The sequence below is a fragment of the Plasmodium coatneyi genome, chromosome 11 (assembly GCF_001680005.1).
Source record: "Plasmodium coatneyi strain Hackeri chromosome 11, complete sequence".
Classification (NCBI taxonomy): Eukaryota; Apicomplexa; class Aconoidasida; order Haemosporida; family Plasmodiidae; genus Plasmodium; species Plasmodium coatneyi.
Window position 1 is genome coordinate 892,491 of NC_033566.1, and position 15,186 is coordinate 907,676.

Here is a 15,186-nt window from a genome sequence, read left to right on the forward strand (position 1 = left end):
TAAATTTTTACTAAAAATCGCGGGTCCCTTCTGGAAAAAATAAAATTCCCGTGAGCCAATTTTTTAAAAATGAATGAAACCCTTTGAAAAGGAAAAGGTCTCCAAAGAGTAGGATAAATTATCGCCTTTTTCTTTTTTTTTTTTTTTTTGGCCAAATTTGTGCCCTCCTTGGTACTATCTTTACCTATATTTCATATATACTTCTGCCAATGGTATATATAGGCATAGGCATTCCTACGCAGGGCAACTTCCTCACATAGATTCACGTATAACGCGCGAAATAGCACCAAGGGGAACTCCAGTTGCGGGGCTTCGCATAGATCCCCACCATATAAGCCGCTAAAAAGTGATGAACTGATGGAGGAGGAAAAAACCAAAACAGAACCAAGTGACCCTACTAATAATAATGATGCAATAATTGCCAGTGATGACGACGGGAAGGACGAAAACGAAAATGAAGTAAAACAAAATGCAAAAGTTAAGAAAAAGGGAAAGAAAAGAAAATTGAACCGAAGCGAGCATCAAAATGGAAGTCACAATGGTGTAGAGGATCATCTCACTTCCACAGACGAAGTGGAGCATGGCGATAGTGACAAGGAGGGGTCCAAGGAGAACACAGACAGTGCGGATGAATCTTCGTCGGACGGCTCGAATGTGTGTGATGAGCAGGATGGTGCCAATTCAAACGTTGAAGGTGGTGCCCCCTCCAATGTGGAAAAGAAAGAATCCTTCTACAGCGAAACAAAGTTCGAAGACTTAGACATATGCGAGGCGCTAAAAAAAGGATTGAAGGAGCTGAATTTTGTAACTCTCACAGAAATTCAAGCCAAATGTATTCCTCATTTTTTAAACGGAAAAGATATTCTTGGAGCGGCCAAAACAGGGTCAGGAAAAACGTTAGCATTTCTAGTGCCCTCGATAAATATTTTATATAATATAAAATTCTTGCCAAAAAATGGAACGGGGGTTTTAATAATATCGCCCACCAGAGAATTGTGTCTTCAAATTTATCAAGTATGTAAAGATCTGTGTAAATATATTCCCCAGACGAATGGAATAATCATTGGTGGGATGAGTCGAAATGAAGAAAAAAAAAAATTCATTCATGGAATAAATATACTAATTGCAACACCTGGCAGATTGCTCGACCATATGCAAAACACGAAAGAATTTGTTTACAAAAATCTGATCTCGCTTATTATAGACGAAGCTGACAGATTGCTTCAAATTGGTTTTGAGGAGGAAATAAATTTAATTGTGAAGAGGTTACCCAAGAAAAGACAAACTGCCCTATTTTCAGCTACACAGACAACCAAGGTTGAAAATTTAATAAGACTATCCCTGCAGAAGCCTATATTTATAGAAGTAACGACGAAGATTGCCACGGTGGAAAGGCTACAACAGGGATATGCCTTAGTTGATGAAGATAAGAGATTTCTCCTACTATTTACATTTTTAAAAAGAAATATTTCGAAGAAAATTATGGTCTTTTTTAACAATTGCATGTCCGTTCAGTTTTATAACGATTTGTTAAATTATATTGACATTCCCACCTTTTGTATTCATGGGAAAAAAAAACAAAATAAACGACTTAAAAGTTTCAGCGAATTTTCCGCTGCCCAAAGTGCTATTCTGCTTTGTACAAATGTAGCAGCCAGAGGGTTAGACATTCCGAATGTTAATTACATTATTCAGTATGACCCCCCAGATGATTCCAAGGAATATATCCATCGTGTGGGAAGAACATGCAGAGGAAAAGATTCAAGTGGCTCTGCTATCATATTTCTGATGAAGCACGAATTAAAATTTTTAAACTATTTGAAGTTTTATAACATCCCAATTAATCAGTTTGCCTATGACCCAAGCAAATTAATAAATGTCCAATCGCATATAGAGTCCATCGTCACGAAAAACTTCCACTTGCACAAGATGGCTCGGGAGGCGTTCAAATCGTATTTGAATGTAAGTTCAGCCAACGTCGCAAAAAAGAAAAAATTTATTACGTGTGTGTAAGTGTTGTTTTCATTTCACCTGACTGTTCAGAATTTTTTTTTTTTTTTTCACAGTTCCTTTTAAAAATTGTTTCATACTGTTTGTATGCAAACCTACATTTGTCAGTTTGCTTTGCGAAGGGGATGTTTATTCTCCCATTGTTGCACGCAGATATGTATGCCCATTAGCCCATTCATTCATCATATACCCATTCCTTTTTCTCCTCCTTAGGGGTACATTACCTACGCGCTGAAGGACGTCTTTGACGTGAACAACCTGAATTTGCTGCAGACATCGAAGAACTTCGGGCTGGAGGCCCCACCAAAAGTTGATTTAAATTTAAAACTGAATGTTAAAAAGAGGAAGTTTAAGTAGGCAAAAAAAGGTGGGGGGCACACAGGTACATATATGCATTTACGTGTGCACACCTGAAAGTTTTTTACTGTGCCAAATCCTCGTGCCGAAAACGATTGTTAGGGTTACATGCCGTTTTTGTTGTACCCATTTGCGCATGTACATTTGGTACATTCGCTCTGTTTGTGCTTTTTTTTATAGTCTTATTTTTGTTTTTCCTAATACTGCGGTGGTGTTACGTGCCACTGGCTCATTAGCCCCCCTGGGGGAACCCCCGTTTTTATATAACCAATTGGATGTCTTCCACTACTTTTTACCCGTTTTATTGTTTGTTTTTTTTTTTAAATTAACCAGCTTGGTTAAACTCTCATAATAATTTTTTTTCTTCAATTTCTCCTTTTCTGCGTTCTGCATTTTTTCCTTTTCCTGCGGTAAATGTGTGGTGTGACGATAAATGTGCCCCCATCGCGGAGTAAGACGTCCTGTGCATGTGTAAATATACATCCACATGGTTCAATTTTTTTTAAAAAATAGTACATGTAGTTGGAATATTTTTTTGGAATTTTCGGCCTCCACTTGGCCTTCCTCTATTAGCTCCAGTTCCTTCTTCTTCTTCAGCTCCTGCAAAAGTTATTTTTTTTGTGTTTCAAAATGGAATTTGTTCGTGCATAAGAAAAGAAACGTGGAAGTGTTTGTAGCTGATCGGGGAGGACGAAAGCGTAGCAAAGCATTGCAGCCAAAGTATAATCACGTCGTAACGCGCAACAAAGTTGTAAGATGACCCCGCACGTAGCATCCTTCAAACAGAAGTGCGTGCTAACCATTGCAACTATTCTGGCCTCTTTTAATTCCTCTATTTTTTTTTTCTTTTTCTCTTCCTCCAAAAGTCTTTTTTCCTCCTCCTTCCGTTTGGCTTCCTTCTGCCACCTTCAAAGGGAAAAGTTTTAAAAGAGTTACCAACAATTTGTGTAACTGTAGGTAGAAGAGGTATATTCTCATTTCTCATGCGTTCTCTGCATGGGGAAATGTCTGTCCATACTTCAAGGCTTGTATTTCGTCAAAGTGCGCTTGTAGTTCGACATTTTTTTTCTGCTTCATTCGTATTTCGTGGACTTCTCTTTCTTTCTCTTCTTTTTCTCGTTTAACTTTGTCTTCATATTCCTTTTCCCTTGTTGCCTTTTCTTCCTGGTATTTGACAAATCTTCGTTAAAGGGGGGAAAAAAAGGGGAGAATAAGACAACTCCGTGAATGTCTATTTTGTCTGCGTTAAAATGACGAGATTTTTTCGAACATTCTTTCGAATGCATTTTCGAATGGTCCTCTTTTTCGTACTCTGCATCTTTCCTCTTCTCCTCCTTTTTCTGCTCGCTCAGGGCTGTACAAATGGGAAAAGAATCGTACGCATAAACGTGTGCGTCGGTATGTATGCGCGTAAAGCTCACGTGTTGTGTGCCACTAATTTGTGCCCCATCATTGGTGCGTGGACGACATTCAATTGCTATAGGCACCCATGTGACAACTACTCTAATGCTTGCACTGTCTTATCCAAATGTGTTCTTATATTCTTCGCCATTTGCGCCTTACCTTCAATGTGCTTCTTGTTGCTCTCGAGGATGTAACTGCACAGGGCGCGTTGCTCTTCCACTTTTTGTTTTTTCTTCTCCAGTTCTTCGATTTTATTTTTTTCAAACTGCTTTTGCATTAGTTTCCCCTCGATTATTTTCATTCTCTCTTCCTCCTGCTTCCTCAGCTGTTGAGACAGAAAAGGAAAAAAAGGAAAAATATTTTTTATGACAAAGAGGGGACTATACACCATATACCCACACGGCGTGTTACGTGTAGACCAATTTATACACCACGTTGTATGTATTCCCCTTTTTTTTTTTTTTTTTGCGTACGAAATTTTCCTGAATTTGATTTTTTATTATTAGTGCACTTTCTTTGTTCCTCAAAATGATATTTCTTTCTTCCTCCTGTTGCTTTTTTTCAATTTCTGTCAAATACAGAGTTTCAATTTCTTCCCTCTTCATGTTTTCCTTGTTCAGCTTTTCTTTTTGCACTCTGAAAATACAGGCATGAGGGAGGTGTACAAGTGGAAAGAATGCCACAAAAAGGAAGGAGACTCTTTCTCTGACAAATGCACACCAAGTATGCACAACACAGACAAACGACGTTAGAAAGACAAATTGATACGACGCTGGTTGGTAACTATTTGGCGATGCTTTTTTTTCCGCTAACTTCTTCTCGTCAATCTGTTTTTCCAACTCTTTTAGCAGGTCTTTATCGTTTTTAATAATTCTCATTTTTTTCTTCTTTTCACATTTCTGTGATTAAAAAGGAGGAAAAAAAAAAAAACAAAACAAATAAATCGCGTTTGGGGTCTCCCTTGTTCGCAACAACCTCTTTGAGGGCGGATGGCATAACTACGCCGCATCCTTTGAGACTCCATTTTTTGGCGACTCTTTTTTTTTAACTCCCTTTGGCATATTTACTTCACTTTCATCAGAAGACAACTTTTTTATGTTTTTAAATTCATCCTGATTTTGAATAAATTCTAAAAGTTCCTTTCCAAAAAAGGGGCGAAAAAAAATGCACACGAAATGGAGATAACTATTTAAGCGTGCGCAGATCTTCCATAGTTTGTGGTAATTGTCAGAAAATCAAATATACATATATATATATTTTTCTTTTTTTACTTCTCTTTTGGCCGACGTTGCCGTTTCTTCAGTTATTTCGTTATCCTCTTTGATCCATTTCTGCATTTGGAAGGAGAAGTACGAATTTGGACAGCGGACCCCCCCATGAGGCGAAAGAAAATGCGTTGATGGTTGCCACCTAAGGAATCTACAAAACGGGGAAGTACCTCCTCAATTTTATTCAGTTCATCATTTAGCAACGCATTGTCCTTTTTTTTCTTTTTCTTTTTTTTAAATTTAGACAAAATATTTCGACTGAGGTTCATTTCGTTTTCTTCTTTTACAAATGTGTTAGCGTGCTTGCAGACAACATAACTTGCGTATGCTCTAGGGGCGGCATATACATGTATATAAATTTAGTACACATTTATGCGTGAGAACAATACATTCGCCAGACGTGCCGGTAAAAGCGGTAAACAGCCGCGTTACATTTCGTGCAGCGATAGGCGTATTCCTGCATGTGGGAAAAAAAAAAACGCACTTGGACAATCATAAATGCACAAAAAAAAAAGAGGCATCCTGCAAGACAGGGGAAATTAGATACTATTAAAAATACGAAAAATAATGCTAACGAAATTTACGGAAAGGAACACCTTCAAAAGAAAAAAATAGTTCTGAATGGAGTACTTAAATAGGGGGAAGCATGGGACAATGCACTTTTTTTTTTTTTTTTTTTTCTCCAGAGAAGGGCATGTCTTCGTGCTTATTTTGCTTCCCAATTTTGGAACCCTCCACGGGGATGCTGGCGCGGGGGTAACGAAATAGATGGAGAAAAAAAGAGAAAAAAAAAGAAGCGAACAAATTCGTGTAATAATGTAACACCGTTCGCTTTCTCCCACTCAACGGGAAAATCACCCGCGTGATGGAGTAACGGTAGGATTCCCAATTTAACGCAATTTTAATCGACTGCTGTTTCACGCACAATTCAAATGATAGATATGGCACCTATCTGTCTTAGTGATCTTCCATTCGAATGATCTTCCCAACAGGCATTCGTTCAGTTATTGTTTTGCCAAATAAACATTCTGCCACGCTGAAAAGGGAATACACAAATAATTGCTACCTTTTTTTTTTTTTCCTTAATTGTGTATACAGGTGTAGCAACTTTGGCAATTTTTAAAAAGGCGAAAGGGGTTCCTTCCTATCACTTTCTAGGAATGCCAAATTTACCTTTCGCAAAAAATGTGTTGTCTTCCCATGAGGCAGTGCCAACTCCGTTATTCCTTTTTTTCTCGGAACAGTATATTCATATAGCTACATCGGTCAAAATAAGCAGAAGGGGGGGAACTCTCCAAATTAGCTGTTCCAACCTGCGGGGAAAACTCCCACTATTCCGCGCTCACATTAATTTTTGAGTGCTCTTCTTTCGAAAGGGGGATGACAGCTCAAGTAGAACCGCATGCAGTAACATTTTTCCACCAACAGTATGGTGTCTACGGATGACTACCACCATTTCAGCGTAGTGCAGTTCACTCCGCGCTGAATCTACTACTGTGGGGGAATTTTCACCTCCACTAGAATTATCCACGTGGACAAATTTTACCGAAACAAGGGGGTTGCACTTAATAATTCTTAAGTTAGAGGGAAGTAAACAAAAAGGGAGACAAAAAAAAAAAAAAAAAAATTAAAAAGAGGTATACGTGCTGGTCGGTTGGGTGGACTGGCCTTTGGGAGATGCTCCTAACTGGATTGGCCGAAAGGGGAGTAGTTAGTTTGACAGACTGGGTAACGAAGAGACTAACGGTTTGATGGGTTCCTAAGCAGACTTTCCCTACACGGCCACAGTTCACCACCATGCTCCACCGACTTTGCCTGTGACATCAATTGAAGTACAAATTGTAGAACAGCATGGATGTGGTGATGGGGCCGAGCCCCCCGGGCACACTTGAAACGAGCGTGCACTTCTGCTTGCAGTTCGGATCGGCGTCACCAACAATTTCGTAATTTTGCAAACATTTGACTAAACCGTTGGCGAATTTAATTTTAGACTTGCGGCTTTTTAGAGGAATAATTTTATGGCCTTTATTGTGGACCCTCTTTATCCCTCCACTGGGGGGACAAATTGAAGCATCGTTCGAACAGTGCGATGGAGAAGTATCTTCTCTTATTACTTGGGTTGTTTCCTCACTGAGGGAATTCTCACATGTAGCAGTTTTACCAATTCGGGGGGAACTTAAGCATATATGTTTCACTAAACTTGTGCGATTTTGCAACTTTGGGGAAAATGGCCCATTTTTGAATTTCCCACGCGGGAGGAGTCCCCTCCTGCAGGGGAAATTTCTTTCTTGCACTTTCCTGTTCCCCACGGTGGGAGGGCAAAACGGTGAGACCATTCTTTCCATGTGCCTACCCCCTGGGGGGACCAAATTGATTCCCAAGTCTAAAATAATGGCGCCTTCTTTAATATTTTTTTTTTTCAAAATGTGGGGACAACCTATTGCTACTATTATGACATCGGAATTTTTGACAATTCTTCTATTTATGTTTCTGCTTAGTGTGGATAAATCTTGGTGGGTAATTTTTGTGTACCCCTTACTGGAAGATACGTAAGACTTGGAGAACTTTTTGCACTTCCTTTTAAAATCGCCTTCATTTCTAATGTGTAGCTTGCCTAGGTTACTGGTTCTTAGGTAGCACTTTTTAACCCCCCCATCGTACTTACAGAGAACCTCCCCCCGCAGCGGATCATAAACCGTCGTCGAAACTTCACTTTGAAAAAAAAAGGCAAATAGGGATAGGAAGATACTTATGTTGCTACTAAGAATTAGCACACTTTTCCCCTTCACATGTATGTGGTAATATTTCAAGAATAGCAATATCGCGTGAACACAACATGGCAGATTGTACTTGGTGCTACTCAGGTAGTTTTGAATTTCTGAGCTTACATTACAAATCTGTTTGACGTCGCTGCGAAGGTTAATACGTAGGGTGTTATCCCTGCTTGGGTAACCCCCCTCCGTAGCGTCACTGAAGTTTTCCGTGTCTCCTTTAACTGCCTTTTCCTCCCGCATAGATGCATTGGCAATAGCGTTTTTCCAAATATCCTCGCCTTTTTTTACCATGCGAAGGTGCAAAATGAAAAGAAGAAACTGCAGGAAGGCTTCGCAGTTTTGTCTAAACAAATAGGGAGCTGGCTGTACAAGGGTCATGCATCTGTCATTATGGGCATCACCCCCATAAGTACTGCTACTACCATTGCATAGTAACTTCCAAATGGGTGCACAGTTAGACCGATCCACATCCTTCTCCTGGCTAATAAAACTAGAAATGTAACACTTGTTTATGTGACGAGACAACGGAGAGAGTATTATAAGCCAGGTGTTCTTCCCTCGTCTATTTATTTTTTTTATTAAATTGATTAACCTTTTTTCGTTGCATCTTCTTTGGACTCTGACCAGTACAAACGTAACATCTGCACTTAGCAACAAACTCTTTTTCAGAAGAATGTGCAAATATGAATACGTGGCTATGTTCTTTGAGTAAATAATAAATAGCGTTTTTTTTTCTGGCCTGTTTTTATTTCCCCCAATCTGAATCTTCTCATTTGCAATTTTTCGAATCACCAATTGGTCAATTTGGCTAGCCAGCTCGTACCCGTACAGAGTGGCACAACTCATTGTACTCTTCTCGGCGGAGGAACTGCGAAATGCGTGTAAAGCAAGCAAGTGGGGAAACGCAAAAATGGGAAAAGGCTCATTATTATACAGATATATGACGACGGCTATTTGTGCCAAATGTTTATCCCAGTGGTTTGCTCTCCCCACAACTATGTACCGCCTTGCACAGCAACTTTATGTAACCAAATTTGGGCAAAAAAAAAAAAAAAAAAAAAAAATCCTCATTAAATACCTTTCCCTGATGTTGCACTTTTGGGGGGAACAATTAAATGAGCCTTTTTTTTCTTCTTCTTTTTTTTTTATGCCCCCTCAATAGGCAACGCATTTTCCGGTGGTTACACATAGGGAAGCGCAGATGTGAAAGCACATGTGGATTCGCCCCGCGTGTGCAATTTTTTCTTAGTCCTCTGGTTATTGATAAATATTTTGCACTGTAGCGAAGGTGTACTCGAATTAATAAAACTGATTCACCATATCGCTTGGAAAAAGGGGCATTTACATTTGGGGCTACCTTGCGGGTGCCAACTTTCAACAGGTCAGCCCATCGAGTTGTTGCCAAAGCTTTGCACATCATACCTTTGGTCTGTTATATCTTTCCCCATCGCAACTATCCACATGTAAGGCGTTACAGGGATAACTACTTTTGGGTAGTTTTATTGGCCCAAGTGGGCGTTCTGCCCTTGCATCTTTCCTAACATTCCGCTCAATAAGTAGGACGGAAGATCCCCACACATTCTACATTCATATTTACACATACCCTCGTATTATACACATCAGCATAGGTGATGGAGAAGAAAAAATCTACGCGTTATAGCAACATACATGTGGACCGTTGAAAAAAATAAACGCTTTGACTTCAAAAAAGGAAAAAAAAAAAAAAAAAATTTGATTGCTTTAAAAAGGAAATTCCCTTATCTGAGTTTACGTTAAACAAAGGTGTTATCAACGGAGCGCCTACAAAGCGTCCATTAATAATTTTTTTTTTATAAGTATAAATCAGAAAACACAGGTGCCTACCTGGGGGTAGGACAGACGGGTAGGAAGGCAGTACGCGCACAAGTGGCACATTTATGTAATGACGCATATATGTGCATGCACGAAGGGGAGCACGGGAAAAAAAAAGGCGAAGTGGCGGAAAAGGAGGGAGCTACGAAGAGTGCTACAAAAGGTGCTACAAAATGTGCTGCAAAATATACTGCTCCCTACCACTTCATCACAAAATGGGAATCGCCTCTCAACAAAAGGGATGGCGCATAACTAGGAATTTTTCACAGAAAAAGCGGAATACAAAAATGCTCAAAATGTGATAATTACAATTAAACAACTTTCTCCCGATGTGATTCGTTTGGGGGGAGAGTCATTTATAGGAGCATATATGACCGCTTTTAATGAGGAAAAAAAAATCAGTTAGACATGGGCCCCCCCTCTCTGCCCTCGAAGGAAAAAGAATAATGAAGCTTCCCCACGTGTAATGTGATGAACACCCTAACAGGCGTACTTATGCTTGGAGGGCCTCTTCACATTGTTCAAAATTTCGACGGTGTTATTTGGCCAGCGGGTGTTAAAAAACTTTAGGTGGTTATCATGCGTAACATCATAATCGACTTCCTTTAGCAAAAAATAGTTGATGCATTTTTCTGGCGTTTCTTGTGCATCGTAGAGATAAAAATACTTTTCCTTCGGGGGGTCTGAATTCTTAAGCTTGTTAATATCATTCTGTTTTAGCTGTAAATAAAACGCCTTAAATTCGGAGTAAAGTAAAATGTCCAAATCACTCACAAAGCCATCAAACATATTTTTATATTCCTCCTTCAAATTTAGGTCTTGTATAAACTGAGGAATGAAGTGAGATAAAATGTATTTGTTATTTTCCTTATCATATTTATTCCACACTTTATTCAGCTTTGTTAGGAATAATTCCTCACTCGTATACTTGGAGTTGTTAATGTTTAGGGAGAACAAGACGGTGTAGTGGTTCGAACTGCTGATCACCCATATTGGGTAAATGGGGTATTTGTAAAAACTGCCCACTTCGCAATATTTGAAGGCTTCAAAATCGGTCAGAAGTCCGATCAGCGGTCTCTTATTGATTCCCTTCAGTATGATGTTGTTTTTGTTCATCCCGGGGGAGACCTGCGGGGTTCCTCCGTTGCCACCATTCCAGCTTTTGGAGCCGTTCCTAGCCTCACTCGTTGGGGATGCAAACGTCGGAACAGCAGTACTGCCAGGGAAAATACCCCCCAAGGTACCACCCAAACTGCTGCCACTGTTACTGCCGCGTCTACCACCCCCGTCGAATTGCAAAGTACCACCCAAATCCTCGTACACCTGCGGGAACGTATTTATAATACTGTTGTTATCAAACACGTTGGAGCAGGCCCTACCGGTAAGAAGCAAATTTACCAACTCCTGAGAACAGTGACCATAAATCCCAATCAACGGATGGTTCACGTCGTCCATATCGTTCATTATATTGTTTATTCCCCTTGTTAGAATTACAGAATATAGGAAAGAAATGGCTCCAGTTGAGCTTGAAAAAATGATGAAATGCTCCAAGTAGAACTTTATTACGTCCTTAATGCTGCTAAAATCCTTGTAGTAAATATTTATTTTTTTTAAATCCCTTATCATGTCTTCATCCGAGCTCCTCCTATTCATGTAGTAGGAAAAGTCGTAACATTCGGGGAGCAAAAACGCTATAATGTAGTATGACTTGTCTGTGCATTGGTACAGAATATACGCCATGGATTCTACTAGCGAATAATATTTCAAATCTTTTATGTTATCCCTGACTAGCTGTACGAATTCGTGATCATAATCGTCATCATCACCAACGTCGTCCTTATTGTGTGCCCGCTCCTTGCCAGCTTCTCCCTTCCCTGGGTTCTCCTTCTGCGTGTCTGGACCACCTCCATTGCCAATTTCATTACCATTGTTGTTTACATTGCTGCGTGTGCTGTCGACGCTGCTGCTCACACCCCAGCTTCCCCCCTTTGAGTGTCCCACCCCGTTTTTTTCGCTCCCCACGGTGGTGCTGTCCCTCTTAGTTTGGTAATCAATCTGTTGGGAAGAGCAGTTTGTCTGATCTTCCTCATTCAGGGTTGCGGGTTCATCACAAGGGGGAACTCCTCCCTGGTTGCACTCCTCAGGGTGGTCCTCCCTTGGTTTATCACAATCATCCTTCCCCGTGTTGGCGCCACTTTCTACATTCCCCTTGTTGATCTGCCCCGGGGAGGAGACACTACCATTGGTGAAATTCAAAAAATCCGCATTGGTCTTCAGAACATTAAAGTAGTTATTATCCCACAGGAAGTGGTACTTATAATTGAAGAGCAGAATAATAATGATGTACCCCTGGACACTGGAAATGAGGCCACAGGGTCCACTCAAAAATTGCCGCAGACCAAAGTTTATCTGCTTACTATCATAAAATGAAATGCTATGATTGCACCATTTTTTTATATCCATTTTGTTGGAGTACTTATAATTATTGACACCGAAGACTAAGTTATGAATGCTTGTGGTGTCCTCAAGTAACTTCATTTCTTTTAACAAATAGTTCACATAGACGTGGTCATTTAGGCACTTGCTTCTATTTCCTTTCCTTAACCATTTACAATAATCCTTTGTAGTGTAGTTTATATTTTTATAGCTTCTTCTTATCTGTTCCAAGGAACAACAAGAAAGGGAAGAAGAATTATTACTACAATCACTAGAATCATCACTGTCGTAGTATTCCCTACTAGAAGTAGAGTCAGTTGATTCTTCATTCATTTTTTCATTCCTCCTGTTTAGACTTATCATATAGTCCCTTATAATGATGTAAATATTTTTATAATTTTTGTAAATGTCTTCCCAAAATAGTTTATTGTCGATAACGTCATTTTTATTTTTTGTTGACTCATGGCTGTTACATAGGTAGTAGGTAATTTTGTTGAAATTTTTTTTTACAATGTCTCGATAAGAATCGCTCGTTTCTACGCTGTCTTGGGTTTCGCTCTTCTTGCATCCTATGATGGACAGCCGAATGGCTTCCTGGAGCATCTCATCGTTTTCATCTTCCGGGAGGTAGTCATCCTGAGGGGGGGAAAGGCATGTCTATCTTAGCGACACTCATCCTATACATGGCACATGCATTTGTATATGTTTTTTTCTTGCACGATATGATCAGGGATTGTACAAACGGGCACCCCCCGTGAAGCACACACATCCGCGTTGGTAGCATGCACATCAACCCGGTACTGCATTACGAATGGTTAAAAGAATTAACAACTTTTCAACGGGGAAGAAAATTTCACACTGCCATTTGCTTCCACCGCGTTTCTCTTTCCATATATATGTTTTTCCATCTGGCGTAGACTTACCTTCTCGCTCTTTCTCCTCTGAGCGGCGTGGTACTCCTCCAGGGACAGGGCTATAGTTTTGGATATATCTTCTTCCTCCTTTCGCAGAAGTTCCTCATCTGTTTTCATCTTTTATCGTCTTCAAGAAAAATTAACAACCTAACGAGCGAACAAACGACAGAGTGAACGACCGAGCGAACGACTCTGTGCACAAAAATGTGCGAATTTTTATACGGACAAACTGAGTATTCCGTTTGTGGAACGGAACTCCTTCGCTTCAGTTTTGCTGGATCGGTCAACTCGTCTGGATGCGCATTTTTCTTATCAGTGTTTCACCCTTTAATTCGCGTGCTGCATTGTTTGCAATGCCACTCTGTACTCCTCCGTTAACTGCGATGATTGCTTGGGCCTCGTTATCGTCTTTTACGATACGCAAAAGGAACGTTGCTGTATGCAGCAGGGGTGGCCACGCTCTTAAGGCGTACAAATGGGGTGTTCAGTTCAGCTGTGCAGATGGCTCGCTCTGCCCTTCGCCACACTACAATATGAACGTATGGCGCGAATTACGCTGTTACGACGTTACGGTCACAATATGTTTGCTTCACCACTCAACCCCTTAGCCATTCCTGTTGAATCTTTTTTTTTCCGAGTACGTTTCCACTTTTTACAAATAAATGCAGAACAAAAATGAGATAACAAAACATATCGACATGCATTACCTTTGAAAACGTTCTTCCAATTTTTTTTTTTTTTTTATTTCCTCATTTTTGCATTCACCATACAAATATGTACACGTGTGTGCGTTACAGGTGTTATTTTTATCCGCCTTCAGTGAAGGTATCCATTTATGCATTTTTTATGTGAACACACATCATTTCGTTTCAGCCATACATCATATAGAGGGGTAAAAAGAAAAAAAAAAAAAAAAAAAAAAAAAAAAGTGGGCAAGAAGGAGCAGGAAATAAAAAGCGAAAGAAAAAATGAACCAATGATGGAAAAAGCCAAGGGGAAAGGAAAAAAGCGTCATAAAAATATTATTCCCGATGTGAAAGCTACAAGGGAAATTAATTTATGTCCGTTAGCACGTCCAATCACATGCACGCGCATATGTGTATATATGCCTGCGGGAACGCTGCAGTCCAACGGCTGTTTAATGCTACCCAGAGAGGTCTCCCCTGCACATAAATTATAACAAGAATGTATACCCCCCACTTGTACCATATGCGCTTCTTTTTTTATCCCCCCTGTGATGTCACTGCAAAGGAGCCAACATGAAGGTCACCGTGCATCCTTACAGAGGTACACATTCACACACGGTGTGTGCCTATTTACGAGAATATATTGAGGGGAACAAATTGGGGGAATGGCAGGACTTCTGTAGGCACCTTCGGATAAATGAACATTTTTTCGCATGTGAAGTGGCGGCACACTGCATGCATTTTTGATGGGTTTGCAACACACACGTTCCATATGGGAATCAACATTTGTATAATTCTACAACAGGCAATATCACCAAAAAGTGGACTTACTTTCTAAAGCAGTGGGGAAAACACCCCTATGGAAAGGTCTCGCACATCAACAGTTTGTTTGTCACAAAGCGGAGGTCATCATTAGGAAAAAAAAAAAAAAAAAAAAAAAAAAAACTGACCACTCCTGTTAACTTTCAACAGAATATTAAGTAACAGGCTGCACACAGATAAGTTCCTTTGGAGCCATTTAAAGGCAGAAATGTGTACACATTTAATATACTCTGCAAACGTGCACATGGGACAGTTTAAATACCTCCTTGCGCGCACAAACGAATAGTCCCCTCTCTTCCCCATAACTTATTTTAATGAAAAATGGCCAAAGGAAGGGAAAAAAACAACCGAAAGGGGATTAACAGTAAGTAGCATTCTCTTACTGGGAAAAATAAAAACGAAAGTATACCACCTCTACACACCTACTGTATTACGTTAAAAATGCGCCACTGTGTATGCTATTCCCCATTTAAAAGAAAAAATAATAACAAAAAAAAAAAAAAAAAGACTAAATGGGAAAAAGGAACCCCTTATGCGTGCTCAGCCCGATGTAGAGGAACACAACACCAAGTAATTATAACATCTTATTCGAGGATGTAAGAAATCTTCAACTTAAAATTTTGAATCCAAACAAAGAGTACCATTTTTAAAGGCCATTTCGAGG

At 39.9% G+C, this 15,186-nt stretch overlaps 4 protein-coding genes across 4 annotated transcripts; 1 reads left to right on the forward strand and 3 right to left on the reverse strand.

The window, feature by feature from the left end:
* Nucleotides 1-357: 357 nt before the first annotated feature.
* PCOAH_00033700 (DEAD/DEAH box ATP-dependent RNA helicase) lies at nt 358-2,367 on the forward strand (the record flags this gene model as incomplete). The annotated part of the gene is made up of 2 exons (XM_020060164.1): nt 358-1,962; nt 2,224-2,367. The coding sequence occupies 2 exons, from the start codon at nt 358-360 to the stop codon at nt 2,365-2,367; spliced, it is 1,749 nt and encodes a 582-aa protein (XP_019915910.1).
* Nucleotides 2,350-5,308, reverse strand: PCOAH_00033710 (Uncharacterized protein; the record flags this gene model as incomplete). Its single annotated transcript, XM_020060165.1, has 11 exons — nt 2,350-2,772; nt 2,884-2,967; nt 3,168-3,273; nt 3,386-3,547; nt 3,679-3,721; nt 3,931-4,096; nt 4,245-4,407; nt 4,585-4,670; nt 4,839-4,910; nt 5,043-5,102; nt 5,210-5,308. The coding sequence occupies 11 exons, from the start codon at nt 5,306-5,308 to the stop codon at nt 2,653-2,655; spliced, it is 1,161 nt and encodes a 386-aa protein (XP_019915755.1).
* A 1,554-nt stretch (nt 5,309-6,862) lies between these two features.
* On the reverse strand, nt 6,863-8,659 carry PCOAH_00033720 (Uncharacterized protein; the record flags this gene model as incomplete). The annotated part of the gene is made up of 1 exon (XM_020060166.1): nt 6,863-8,659. The coding sequence occupies one exon, from the start codon at nt 8,657-8,659 to the stop codon at nt 6,863-6,865; it is 1,797 nt and encodes a 598-aa protein (XP_019915610.1).
* Nucleotides 8,660-10,144: 1,485 nt separating this feature from the next.
* Nucleotides 10,145-13,131, reverse strand: PCOAH_00033730 (Uncharacterized protein; the record flags this gene model as incomplete). The annotated part of the gene is made up of 2 exons (XM_020060167.1): nt 10,145-12,736; nt 13,024-13,131. 2 exons carry the CDS (start codon nt 13,129-13,131, stop codon nt 10,145-10,147), a joined length of 2,700 nt encoding a protein of 899 aa, XP_019915996.1.
* Between the last annotated feature and the right edge of the window lie 2,055 nt (nt 13,132-15,186).